Source organism: Acinonyx jubatus, chromosome B2 (genome assembly GCF_027475565.1).
Source record: "Acinonyx jubatus isolate Ajub_Pintada_27869175 chromosome B2, VMU_Ajub_asm_v1.0, whole genome shotgun sequence".
Lineage (NCBI taxonomy): Eukaryota > Metazoa > Chordata > Mammalia > Carnivora > Felidae > Acinonyx > Acinonyx jubatus.
In genome coordinates this window covers 31,236,199-31,250,072 of record NC_069385.1, presented here as the reverse complement: position 1 = coordinate 31,250,072, position 13,874 = coordinate 31,236,199, and the positions used below count along the sequence as shown (strand labels likewise).

The window sequence follows — 13,874 nt, the reverse complement described above, 5'->3', positions numbered from 1 at the left end:
AGTCCTGTAATTGAAACCTAGCCTATGCATTATCATCCCTCCTGCCTGCCCCTCCGGTGCTTTACAAATGAAAAGATCTCCAAGGCTCAGCCTGCTTTCCAGCTGCCAGCCCCTGGTAGACATGAGGGAGCCAGAACGGACCAGGTGGAACAGTTTTGAGTTGCACTAAGCACACAGCACAAGGAGGTTGGCCGGAACTTCCCAATGAATATTTATACCAGCCCCATTTCTCATCTTGCTCTTTGGCATGGATCAGAGTCCTGAGCTGCTGCTGATTTCAAGGGCCCTGCATTGTTTTTGGACCTGCTCCGTGAAGTATTATGTCAGATGAGAAATGGGCCCCAGGTTCCTATCACTAAGATGGCTGGTCCACTTTTTTTTTTTTTTTAATGGAGACTATCATGTTATAGTGTCATAAAGATGGGGCAGTGGGGGAGTTCCCTGACGTCTCCTGGCATTGCTGGCCCATGAGTCATACACTCAACTACTGTTTACTATGGAGTGGAACTTTAATTGCTTATGTTTACAGCCACACAGTACTCTAGTTTGTGTATTGCTGCATTTTCTTCTTTTTTTTTTTTGTAGGGGTTTTATTTTTGTTTGCTAAGGTCACTTATCACAGGGCTCCCTCATCATATTTCACATTCTGATCCCTCGTGGCAGGTGCTAACTTCCTTGCGTTCAAAGTGAATGGGTTGAGTAACCTCATAAAGATACAGAATGTCTTGGCATAAAAAGGAAGAGAGCGCAGAATGCCTGTCTATGGAAGACTCTCGGTGTTATTTAGGGAGCCCTGTAAACCTGAGAAGATATTTGGAAAACCATCTACACACACACCCATTAACTTTTTCTAGGTAGTAGATCACAGACTTATATTCATGTTTCAGATTCCCAGTCCATATTTTTATGTAATACATAAGCTCACACTTTACGTATATTTTATCATCGTATTGCTTAAGATAAGTAATTTTTTCATTGTTTCTTCATGTGACATAAACTGTAGAGAGCAAAATTGTTATGAATTGTTGATCCCAAAATTATGTTCTTGGACAATTAAATGTAAATAATTAGTGGGCTGTGATCACAAGAATGCAGTACGAGTTCTGTAAGCAGAAGGCATACAGAATAGCTTCATAGTCTTTTGTGACGGCAATACCAGAAACAAGGAACAAAGGCATGCATTATATGAAGTACATCTAGAATTCAACAAGGTGTGTGTCAAAGCCTCTTGATATGTTTATGAGGGTGGGGGAATGACAGAAAAACACAGACTGCCTGATGGTACTACTATTAACTCGATAATTATTCCTGAGGAGTTGAGATAAATCTGAAGATACTCCTCTAAGCGTCCTCTTCAAGATATGTCCTTGACCTTGGCCTTTTCAACATGCTTCTGTGATTCGGCATCGAAGGCATGCTAAGGAAGTTTATTGGTGTCATGGCACAGGGGAAAAGTACATTGAACAGTAGCATCAGAATCTAATGGGACAAGCGCAACAGCAGACTTGTTCCAACAGGATGGCATCAGGAGGAACGCACGAGAAGCTGTTTACTTGAGGTCCAGTGCCAACTCCGTGTGTAGTGACTGAGAGAAAACAGGACTGTAAATCCTAACATGGGACAAAGACGTACGGGTTTGGTTAGCTGACTTTCAGCATGTGTTAGTACCACAAAGTGCCTGCTGGCTAATGTACTCTTCAGGCTGTGCTGATGCGTGCATAGCGAGAGTTGTATATGTTTTGTATTTTGTACCTACTCTTTGTACCTATGAAGGCTCTAGGTCAGGACAGCCCTCTCTGATGTTTGAAGGGCGGATACAGGAAAGAAGGTTTAGACTTGACCCATGTCAGTGGGCTAAATTTCTTGTAAAACCAAAGTCCCGTGGAAACTGTATATGGGAATCTTCCTAATAGTAAGATTGATCTGAAAATGAAATGGGCCGCCTCTTAAGGAAACCGTTTTCTTGTTAACACAGGTTTGCAAACAGACAAATCAAGCATTTATTGACGGTGTTGTGGAAATGATTGTAGTCATAGCTAACATTTATTAAGATCTGTATGCCAAAGTCCATGCTCTGTGTGTGTGTGTGTGTGTGTGTGTGTGTGTGTGTGTGTGTGTGTGAGGGGGGGGCCGGGGGTGGGGGAGAGATCTTATTTAATTCATGCAGTAGCCCTCTAGTGGATATTATTGTCTCCATTTTTGAGCCTAAGGTTCGGTGACTGGTAAATGGTAGAGGCAGATTTTAAAACCCAAGCCTGAGTCTACCGTGTAGGCTCTTAACGCTGCCTTCACAGCCTCAAGCATAAAATGGTATTGTTTTTTCTTTTTTTAAATGTCTTTATTTATTTTTGAGAGAAGAAGAGCACAAGCGGGGGAGGGGAGGTGCAGAAAGAGAGAGGGGGGCCGAGGACCCAAAGCAGGCTCCACACTGACAGCACAGAGCCTGAGGTGGGGCTTAAACTCACAAACCTTGAGATCATGACCTTAGCTGAAGTCGGAGGCACAACCGACCGAGCCACCCAGGCACCCCGTAAAATGGTATTTTTGCATTTGAGGACATTGAATGTCCCTTCAGAGCCTGAAATTCTGTCATCTTTATTTAATATATTATGTTAATGCTTTGCTTTTTTTAATTCAGCTTTCTAGTGTTGAAAAACCCTCATTCATTCCTCCAGTTTGATCCCTACTGGTAGAGTTTTTCTCAGAAAAAGAGTCCATGTATTCTGGTATAATTGATGGCATTAGCTGTTTTAATTGTGGCCTTCAGCCTTCCTTCTTACTAAAGGGAAATAATTTCCTGCTTCATTAACCATGGTTTGTAACTGATCTAACAGAAACGGGAGTCCTGTACCATTCACATAGTGCTTGGAAAATTCATTAGACTTTTTTTTCTTTGTTTACAGGTTAAGTGGGAGGGAGGGCTTTAAAAGCCTAAATTTAGAGGTACGCCTCTGTTTTTAAAAAATATTTACTCACATTTCTTTGGTGGGGAAACCATGTTTTATCGGGATAATTTGTTAGGATCATAGTGAAGAAAGGGCCAGAGTTGCAGATCTCAAGGGTAGAGCTACAAGCCCTGGAAAGGAAAGACTGTAAAAGTGTCCAGAGAACAGTGTGTCCATGGCTTTATTTGCTTTTACTCCAGGGCCTGAGGTCACCCTGGCAGACAGGTCACATGTGCTGCAAGCATTCATGCTGGCCTCAGGGACAGGCATGAGGTCACTGGCAAAGTGCAAGAACAGCTCCCATTATGCATGGACCATTTTCTTGATACTTGTTTCTAGGGGTCTTCTTTGACCTACATTTCCTCTTCTGTATAGTGGGACCCAGTTCTGACCATGTCTGGGAAAATGGGTTCATGATGGCCTCCTTCCAGGGCTGTCTGTTAACCTGATCAATGACATAATGGATCTACATCCACTGGAGAGGATCCACACCTCCCAATCTACTGCCAGAGGAGAAACTGGCGTAGCTTTGCAGCTATGACAAGGGTTTCTTGGATTCTAATCTGAAACGTGTTGGTTTAAGATGGCCTGGCATTGTTACCTGGTGAGCTTTCTTCAGAATGTGGGAGCTAGTACTCAGTAGTGACATGCCGTGACTTTCATCTGATCTAAGTTGACCGAGTCGCTGTATCTTATTTTTTTCTTCCACAGTGGCTTTCTTTACCCATGCACAGCATCTTTCTCCCCTTTCCCCCTAACACATGAGTACACACACACACACACACAATTTCTTACTTGTTTGGGAGATCTAACACTATACATACAGATATGAAAGCTTCCACACACATTCACATCAGAGAGCTGATCCTTGTTTCTCTCCACCTCTTCCCTTGCTTTCCACTGGCCTGCAAGTTCTCTGAAGACACTTTATGTATTCTTAGAACTGTCTCTAGCACATAGCAGATGTTCAAACAGTGTTTTCTGAACTAGACTACATTTGACTCCAAGTGACTCAGACCACTTCATCTACATTTTTCCTATTCCTATCTTATTATTCACTCATTAGCACTCACTAAGTAGCCTGCACAATTCTAAGTGTAGAGAAAAAAACGATGAATAAGATAGAAAATAATCCCTGTCCTAATGGAGCTAAGATGCACATTATTTAAGTGGAAGCTGATGTTGTTACTCCTACTTTGCAGCTAAGGGGAATTAAGGTTTATATTAGGAAAGGAAGTGATAAGCAAAGCAAATGCTTGAACTCTTTCCTTAAATTCATTCTGGTGGTTACAAGGAAGATTAACAGCATGAGACATATAGCTGGGCACACATATCGTCCACTTTATGCAAAGAAAATAAGCTGGTATGATAGTGAAGGTCCTTGAAAGTATTGGATGCTTTTGCACATTTCTTGGGTCATGAAGGATTGATGGAATCTCAGCCTATAGATACACAGGCTGTACCACATTACCAGGATCTGTGCAGAAGGAATTATGGCTTCTGAGTTAGAGTAGACTCTAAAATACACAAATATAAAGCTTACTCCATCGGGTTTCAGGAGGATATTTCAGTCGGTTAGAAACAAATTCCATTTATGCTACAGAAGAATTTCAGAAAAGGACCATGACACTAGTTGAATGTGACCTGCAATTCTTTATTTTTTAAATGAGTTTTTGTGTTTGTGGATAAATTCATTTTTTAAATTGTCCAGATTGATGCTAGTATTCACATGGCCTTATGACATAAGGGCCACTAAAAAAAGGGTTGAAACAGACATCTTGGGGGCGGGAGGAGGGGGAAAGGGTCATCTTTAAAGATGGTAGTAACAAGTATAGATTTGGCAGAGTTGATGCTTGTATTGACCTCAGTAATTTTTGAAAACCATTCAGGATGTTTTATTGCAGGGTTATACATTCCTGATTGTGGTTTCACAGTGTGAAAAAATTAAAGTCACTTTGAAAAACGGGAAACATACAGTATGCGACAGAAAGAACCTGGGCTTTGCCATCAGATAGACACAAGTTCGAATTCTAGTGCTGCCACTCTCTACCTACATGGTCTTGGGCAGGCCGTGTATCCTCTTGAAGCCTCAATTGCTTCACCTATAAACTGTGGAAAGTAATACGCATATCAGTGTGTTATTGTAAAGACCAAAGGAGAGAATATATAAGAAGTTCCAGGCATAGGATGCATCATACCATAGGTACTCAGCAAAAAATGGTACCATTAATCATTTTCTGCTGTTAAAGTCTATGGTAAATTTTATATTTTGTATATTCCGTTTTACACAAAGCAGATTTAAACAGAAACTGACATTTCAGAATTAAATTGATTACAGAACATGCAGTAGGAAGCACAGAAATCTTCTTGCTATATAGTGTGTGGTAGTAATGCACATCTATTCTCAAACGGCTATTTTAATTTTAAGAAATCTCAGCCCACTAAAGTGATTCAAGCAAAGAGAACTTATTGTAAAGATTCAGATAATTGCACTTTGGTTTCCTGGAAACTGGAATAGAAAATACCAAGGCCACTTTTGTTTTGCAGAAACACCATAGTTTTCCTCCTCTCTTCAGTGTATGCTCCAACCTTCATTCCTGATTAATTTTCCTTGTTTCTCCATCTTGCATGTGGTCTAAATTGGCTATGAACCCCTAGGCTGCCTTGCAGCTTCAGCAGTAGCACTGACCAGATGCTTCCCCCAGAATCCCTTTGAAATCATCAAAACCTAGCTACTAGTTTCTGAGAAAATTTCCCATACTCTAAGTTCATTACTGATTTCTGTCTATTCCACTCCGTGGACATTTCATGTACTTTAATTTTCTTAGCGCAAGATCTGCCTTCCCGTTTGGATCATAAACCCCTGGAAGGTAGGACCGTGTTTTCTTCAGTCAGCAATCCTAACAGCTGTGACCGTGCTTTGCATAGAATAAGCAATCATTAATATTTTGGTCAATTACATTAAAAATACATTGAGTGGGTCCAGTAGGAGATGATCAAGTCATGAACATTCATTATTTATAATAATTAAGCCTATTACTAGGAATGTGTTATCGATAATAGTTTTTTTGGGAATACTACTATTTCCTTCTATGTGTCTTTTTTTTAATCTGTCTGCTATAAGCTTTCTATTTATGCTTTTTTCAGAATTTGACTGTAATGTGCCTACGTATGGTTTTCTTTTCCTTTGGCTCATTTGTTGTTCGTTGTATTTCAAGGATCTGTGGGTTGGTGTTTCATCGAATTTGGAGAAATTTTGGCCATTACTTACTTCAGTATTGTTCTGTTTCATTCTCTTTCTTGCTTCCTGATAATATTACACAAGTTACTTATACTCAGTTTAATTAGTCTGCCCCAATTTTTGTCATGCTGCTCTAATTTAAGTAATTTCTAATGGCCCAGCTTCAGATTTACTGATTCTTTCTTTTGCAGTGTCTAATCTGCTGTTAAATTCATCCAAAGAATATTTTTATTTAATATATTATAATTTTTGTTCTAGAATTTTCATTTTTTTAATTTCCATTTCTTTTCTATATGCAATATATATATATGTATGTATATTGCATATACATATTAATGTACATAAATCTGAGATATATATAAATAGGTACAGATTATATATATAAATGTATTATATGTATATATAAATATATATGGCACACATGTATATATGTGTGTGTGTGTATATATATATATATATATGTAGCATATTTATTTATATGTATATACCTTGTGTGGGTATATATCTTTTCCTGTAAATTATTTTATATATTTATAATAATTTTTAAATCCTTATCTGCTAATTCTAAAACCTGGGTCATAAACAGACCTGCTTCTGTTTACTATGTTTTCTCTTCACTAGGGTTCACATTTTCCTGCTTCTTGTTATGACTCAAAATATTATCCCTGTTTGGGATTCTCTCTCTCCCTCTCTCTGTGTCCTTCCCCTGCTTGTGCTCTTTTTTCTTTCTCAAAATAAATAAATAAGCTTTAAAAATATTTATGGTGTTTTGAACATTATATACAAAAACTCAGTAGAGACTGAAGCATAGTATTTGTTTTGTTGTGTTTATTTCTCAAGTAGTCTAAGTACGTCCTTGTCTCTGGCTGACAGTTAAGGTGAGGGTTTGAGCATTCACTTTCCCCTTAAGAGTTGAGTTGAGCAGGAGGGGAACTTCCAATCTCTTGAACAACCATCATTCGAACTTCCAGTCTTCTGAATAACTATCATTTTGATATTTCAATATTTGAACTGAAGCAGCATTGACTGAAGTTTCAGATATTTTTGGTTCATGTTTCAATCTAGTACTGGCAAGACGTTGTACCTGTTATTTGGTAAATTCAGTCATCTATTCTAGTGTGTTTTGTTTTGTTTTTATAGATTTCTCAGTGTTTTCTACATAACTAATAATGTTATCTGTGAATTAACAGTATTTTTTCTCTCTTTCAAAACTTTACCTCTTTTATTTATTTATTTTTGTCCTCTTATACTAGCTAATATTACCAGGCAAATGTGTTGAAATGGGAAAAACAGCTAGCTATCCCTGCCTTGATTCTGATCTTTAGGAGAAAAAATTCAATATTTTTTCATTAAATATGATAGATTTTTCAAGAATGGTCTTTATCAGATGTGAGGAAAATACTTTTAGTTTGCTGAGAGTTTGTATCATGAATGGATGATGAATATTGTCAAATGCTTTTTTTGTACTTGAAATAATATTCTGTTACTATATTGAATTGCATTATTTGATTTCCAAATGTTTTTTTAAGTTTATTTGTTAACATGAGAGAGAGAGAGGGGAGGGACAGAAAGAGAGGGAGAGAGAGAATTCCAAGCAGGCTCCACACTGCCAGCACAGAGCCCAGTGCAGGGCTTGACCTCACGAACTGGGAGATCATGAACTGAGCTGAAATCAAGAGTCAGATGCTTAACCCACCCAGGCACCCCAATTTTCAAATTTTAAATAAACTTTTCATTCTTGGCTAAAACCCACTTGGTTATGATATATTAATCATTTTATTGCTACATTTCACTTGATAATATTTTGTTAATTATTTTTATCTACGTTCATGAAAATTAGAGATCCGTATTTTTTTTCAAAATTGTTTTTGTCAAGTTTTAAATGCGGGTAATCATTTTCTCATACAATTGAGTGAAATGTGTTCCCTCCTGTTTTTTTTTTTTCAAGAATTTATAACAGACTGAACTTTTCCTTAAATATTTACTAGAATTCACTAAGAAAACTATATGGCCCTAGAGTTGTTTTTGTTTGTTGTTTTGGGGTTTTGGGGGGGAAGGGGAAATGTTTAATTATGAATTCAATTTCTTTAACTGATAGAGGACTATTTGCATTTTGTATTTTTTATTGGGTAAGGTTTATAGGTTGTATCTTTTAAGAATTTCACTGATTTTATCTAAAGTGGTGAATGCTTTGACACAGTGTTCATAATATGTCTTCATTATGCTTTATAATATTTTAGTATCTCTAACAGTCATTTTCTGGATTTGATTTGTAAATTGTCTCCATTATACATAGATTTTCTAGTTTAATTATTTATGCTCTTTATTGTTTCCTTCCTTTTATTTACTTTGGGTTTAATTTGCTTTTCTTTCACGAATTTATTAGTGTAGAAACTTAGATCACAGATTTTAAACCCTTTTCCTTTTCTAATATAATCATATAAAGTTATAAATTTCTCATTAACTACTGCTTTATTTGCATTTCACAAGTGATTTGATGTTGCTTTTTTGTTTTAAAGACTATTTCTTCTTCAGCTAAAGTTCCACAGCACAGTTGAGAGGATGGTACAGAGATTTCCCATATACCCTCTGCTCCAACTTGAATTCTCTTGACATTGACTTTTGAAGAGAAGTTTTTAATTTTAATAAACCCAGCTTATCATTATTTTTTTTTTCATGGATTCTGTCTTTGGTGGTGTTTTCAAAACTCAAAGTCATTCCCAAAGTCATCTAGTTTTCTCTTATGTTATCTTCTAGGAGTTTTATAGTTTCGCATTTTATATCTAGGTCTGTGATCAATTTTGAGTTAATTTTTGTGAAGAGTATAGTGTAGGGTCTGTGTCTAGTTTGTGTGTGTGTGTGTGTGTGTGTCTAGTTTTTCCAGCTCCATTTATTAGAGAAACTGTCTTTACTCCACTGTATTGTCTTTGCTACTCTGTCAAAGATCAGTTGACTGCATGTGGGGTGATTTGATGTGTTTTCATTATTATTTTGTCCTGAGTATTTTCTACATTTGTTTCTACATTTATTTGTGATTTCTTCTTTGACTCATAGGTTACTTAGAAGTGTGGGGTTTAATTTTCAAATATTAATGGTTATTTCATGTATTTTACTATTATTTTCTAATTTAATTCATTGTGGCCAGATACTATTCTCTATAAGGTTTAATTTAAAATATAATGATGCTTATTTTATTATACCTACCTTATAGTCCTTTCGATGGACATTCTATGTGCACTTGAAAATAATATGTATTTTTATAATTATTGGGTGTTAGCGTACTATATCAGTACAGTCAGTTATGGCATGTTGATGATAATGTCTACTTTTGCAGTTGGTTACTGTGGAGAGAAAGTTATTAAAGCTCCAGATATGATCATGGACTGATCAGTTTCATCCTTTGACGCTGTTAGTTTTTGCTTTGTATGTTTTGAGGCTTGGCTAGTAGGTATGCACATCTAGGATTATTATATCCTGAAGGATTTATCATTTATTTCATTTTCTTAATTATCTCTTTGTATCTGCCAATACTGTTCATTTGGAGGGCCATTTTGTGTGATATTATAGTAGCCCAAACATTTATCTAATGTTTATTATTTACATGTTATATTGTTTTCTGTCCTTGACCCTGAACCTAGTTGTGCCTTATCACGGTTCAAGTTCCCAGGGGACAGACTCTAACATGGAGATTTATGTGCCAGGAGTTTATTGGGTTGTGCTTTCAGTAGTAATATGTTTGAGGGGATGAAGGAAACATGATTAGACTGAGAGACTTTGAACTTCAGTGTAGTTGCAGCAAAGGTCTCAACTGATCTTATGGTGGCTCTAGACTTGAGTGACCTTCAGGGTGTGGGAAGTATCTTTATACCCCTTCATGACCAGTCAGTAGATGAGGGCTCAAGGAAAGAGTGTGATTTGGGGCAAAATGACTCTGGTTGAGATCAAATCTTGGAAAGGAATTTAGTTGAGAACAGTTGGTAACACTCCCAGCAGCTGTAGGAATGAATTCTTCTGAGCAGTACACCATAGTATCACAGTGTATCTGTATTTAAAGTACTTCTCCGGTAGATCCCTAATAGTTGTGCTGTGTCTGTTTATTCCAATCTGACAATCTTTGGCTCTTCATTGGAGCATTTAGTCCATTGATATTTAGTGTAATCATTGATATGGTTAGACGTGAGTATGCTATCTTGCTGTGTGTTTTCTATTTTTCACATGTTATTTTTTCCTTTCTCTTTTCCTGGTCTTTGAGGTTAATCAAATTTTTAAATGTTTTATTTTAATTATTCCATTGACTTTTTGTTATACCTGTTAGTATTTTTCTTATTAATATTTAATATTGGGATTAAATATTGGTGTATCCTAAACATCCTATGCCAAATGAAAGAACCTTAAAAGAATATCATTTTGCCCCACTATCCTTTGTGCTATTGACACATATTTTACTCTTATACCATATTATAAATCGCATAATACAATGTTATAGGTGTTTTTTGTTTCAGTTGGCTGTCTTTCATGAATTAAAAGAAAAACAAAAGATAATCTTTGCATTTGCCTATATATTTACATTTCAACCACTCTTCATTCCTCCCTGTAGATCTGAGTTTTTATCTGGTATCCTTACTTTCAGCTGAAGGTCTTCAGTATTTTGTATAGGGTTGCATGTTGGTTATAAATTCTCTCAATTTTGGTTTATCTCTTGTGTTTCCCTTCTTTCATTGACGCATGTGTGGCTTCTTTTGGACCACTGTGAAATTCTGCTCTTGAGTTTCTGTTTCCAAAGAGGGTTAGCCTTTCAAGAGTCTCTGCTCAATTCCAACACATTCCCTGAAACAGAAGTTAAGTCAAGTCTTCTATTCCTGAATAGATACTAAAGTTGTAACAACTCTAACCCTCAGTCCTTAGGCTCAGCTTTAAGCTCTGGGTCCACAAGGTCAGCCAGAAGTTTCTGCTCTGGCTTTGAGTTTATACTTTATTTCACTGGTGCCTGGGGACATCAAATTTTAGGAGTCACATATTTTCAACATTTCTACATGTTTATAACGAAGATGATTAATGTAGGAGGGAGGATAATCCATATCAACTCAAACAGCTAAGATGACAGAATCTGCTATCTTCTGTACTTCATTATATACAAGAGTAAGATTACAAATAAACTTATTACGAGGCTCATTACCATGGAAGTTTTATTTATTTATTAATTGTTGATGGACTGTCATGTTCACCTGGTTAGCAAAGAAGTCTTAGCTATCGGTTTCAGTTCTTACTATGAGATTTCATGTGTGCTCGGTAGAATGATATATGTAGTTTATTAAGAAATTGTTGCTAAGATTTCAGCTTTCTCTCTGTTGCTTCCTGCTTTCACAGGTCTATGGAAATGCAGGACCTAGCAAGTCCTCATCCTCTTGTCGGAAGTGGTGATACTCCTGGTAGCTCCAAACTGGAGAAGGCTAATCTCAGCAGCACATCGGTCACCACAAATGGGACAGGAGGTAAGTGTACCGCCCTGAAGAAACCCGGAATGACGTTTCAGTGTTCGCTATTATTCCACATGTGGGGGATATGCTAATAAGTAACCTTATTAGCAATAACCTAGCCAAGGAATATATATGGCTAATAGGTTATTGATCATGCTGTTGATTTTATTGAAACTTTTACATCTCCTCGGTAGCTGGAAATTTTCGGAAAGAATAAATAGCCCTGAATAACATTTTAAGGGCTTTTAACAAAGCTTCCTTTTTGTATTTGCCCTTGTCGGTATTCAAAAAAAAATACAGAAAATGTGAACCGAAAAGATTTACACTCTGATCTTGAGAGAGAGAGAAGAGAAAAGAAGAGAAGAGAAGAGAAATTATACTAATTACACTAGTTTTTGGTTTAATTTCGAATTATAGGGGAAAGGCTACCCCAATTCTTTCTTAAAAACCTTTTTCTTAAAAGTGGTTTGAGAATAGGAAAATATGCCTGCTGCATTTTCTTTTCAAAGAGAGTAATACCTAATGTATTTAAAATGAGGATAAAAATTTTTCATATATTTTCTCATTTGATTAACCTATAATTATGGCGAAGCATATGGTAACAATAATAGTCATTTCAAATATTCTGTCCTACTGATTTTATAGAATGCATTTAGCCATCATAAAATTTGTTCTAATTTTTGTATCAGAATATACAGAGATGACATATATACACACATATTATGTGTAAGCTACTTCTTAAATTATTCACCATCGTTTTTAAGTTTTATATATCTGTTTTAGTCAATAGGAGAAAAATTATATGAAATTTGTTTTAAAATATAAACTAATATCATTAGATAACAACATTTGCCACATCATATTTTCTTTTAAATTTTCAATAAGTATTTGTGAAACTGGTACACCTCTTCCCATTTATTTTAAAATGCTGTGCAAGCTAAAAATTTTTTGTGAAGTTGTGTGCATTGCAACTCGCCTGTATTTAATGATGTTTTACACCAAACCCTCTGTAGATTAACATTTTCCTTGTTGATAATGTTTATTTGTCTCTAAACATGCATCTATACTCTTAGCTTATTAATTGGAGGATTGCAAATTTGTAAGATTGTTCAGTGATGATTCCTGGTGCAAGAACATTTGTACTTAAACCTTAACTTGCGTACGTATAATAAGATTTTTTTAAAAGTCTGGAATCAAACCTTGGGAATTCACTAATCGTCAGGTATATATATTTAACCGAACTAAAACAGACCTGATAAAACAAAATGTAAAAGTCATACAGCGCAGGTATAGTTTGGGCTAAAAGGTCAGGAAACAGTGCAAGCTTTGAAGACTATTCATGTACGCAGGGCAGGCATTCAGACAATGAACCCTTACGCTGTTCCTGTTCTCAGGGGACAACATGACTGTTTTAAACACTGCAGACTGGTTGCTGAGTTGCAACACCCCCTCTTCTGCAACAAGTATGAGAGATGATGGTACACTGCATGTGTTTGGGTGTGTGGTGTTGCCCTTCTGGTGTGCTTTCTGTCGCTATTTCTGTCTGCACTTCCTTTTCTGTGTTCGGTACTTGTAAAGAAAAAGGAGAGATAAACGTGACTTTTTGTTGTTTATAGATAAGTTGACTATGTTTTTTTTCTTACCAGCTAGTATTCTAATAGTAGATTCCTTAGATCAGTAGCCTTCTTCTCTGACATTTTTTATAATGTACAAACAGATGCATCTGTTGTTTTTCTAACTACATATCGTTCAATTAAGTGGGTAATTCAGCACAGCACTCCTATCAATAAGAGCAGGTGAAGCATATTGTACATGTACACAACCTCAGTCATCGCCATAACCTACAGACTGTCTTTATTTAAATTCTGAATGTGGCAAAAAGATAGTTGCAATTTTATGGACTTCAATAAATATTCCTTTTAAAATACCTAAAGTAACATAAACATTTAAAATTCCACCATTTAGGGGCGCCTGGGTGGCTCAGTCGGTTGAGGGTCCGACTTTGGCTCAGGTCATGATCTCACAGCTCGCGAGTTCGAGCCCTGCGTTGGGCTCTGTGCTGACGGCTCAGAGCCTGGAGCCTCCTTCTGCTTCTGTGTCTCCCTCTCTCTGTCTGCCCCTAACCCACTCACATTCTGTCTCTGTCTCTTTCAAAAATAAACATTAAAAAATTTTTTTTAATTCCACCATTTAAAGAATTATCAGTGATGA

General features: G+C 36.6%; 1 protein-coding gene across 11 annotated transcripts in view; it reads left to right on the top strand.

The window, feature by feature from the left end:
• Nucleotides 1–13,874, top strand: part of EYA4 (EYA transcriptional coactivator and phosphatase 4) — a 311,548-nt gene that overhangs the window by 230,057 nt on the left and 67,617 nt on the right. For 7 of the 11 annotated variants that reach the window (XM_015074333.3, XM_027056851.2, XM_053222222.1 and 4 more), the window contains exons 4-5: nucleotides 11,554–11,678; nucleotides 13,058–13,126. In XM_015074333.3, coding sequence (XP_014929819.1) covers nucleotides 11,554–11,678; nucleotides 13,058–13,126 — 194 coding nt within the window. The remainder of the gene's footprint in view (nucleotides 1–11,553; nucleotides 11,679–13,057; nucleotides 13,127–13,874) is intronic. The other 4 variants (XM_053222227.1, XM_053222228.1, XM_053222229.1 and 1 more) reach the window with 1 other exon arrangement.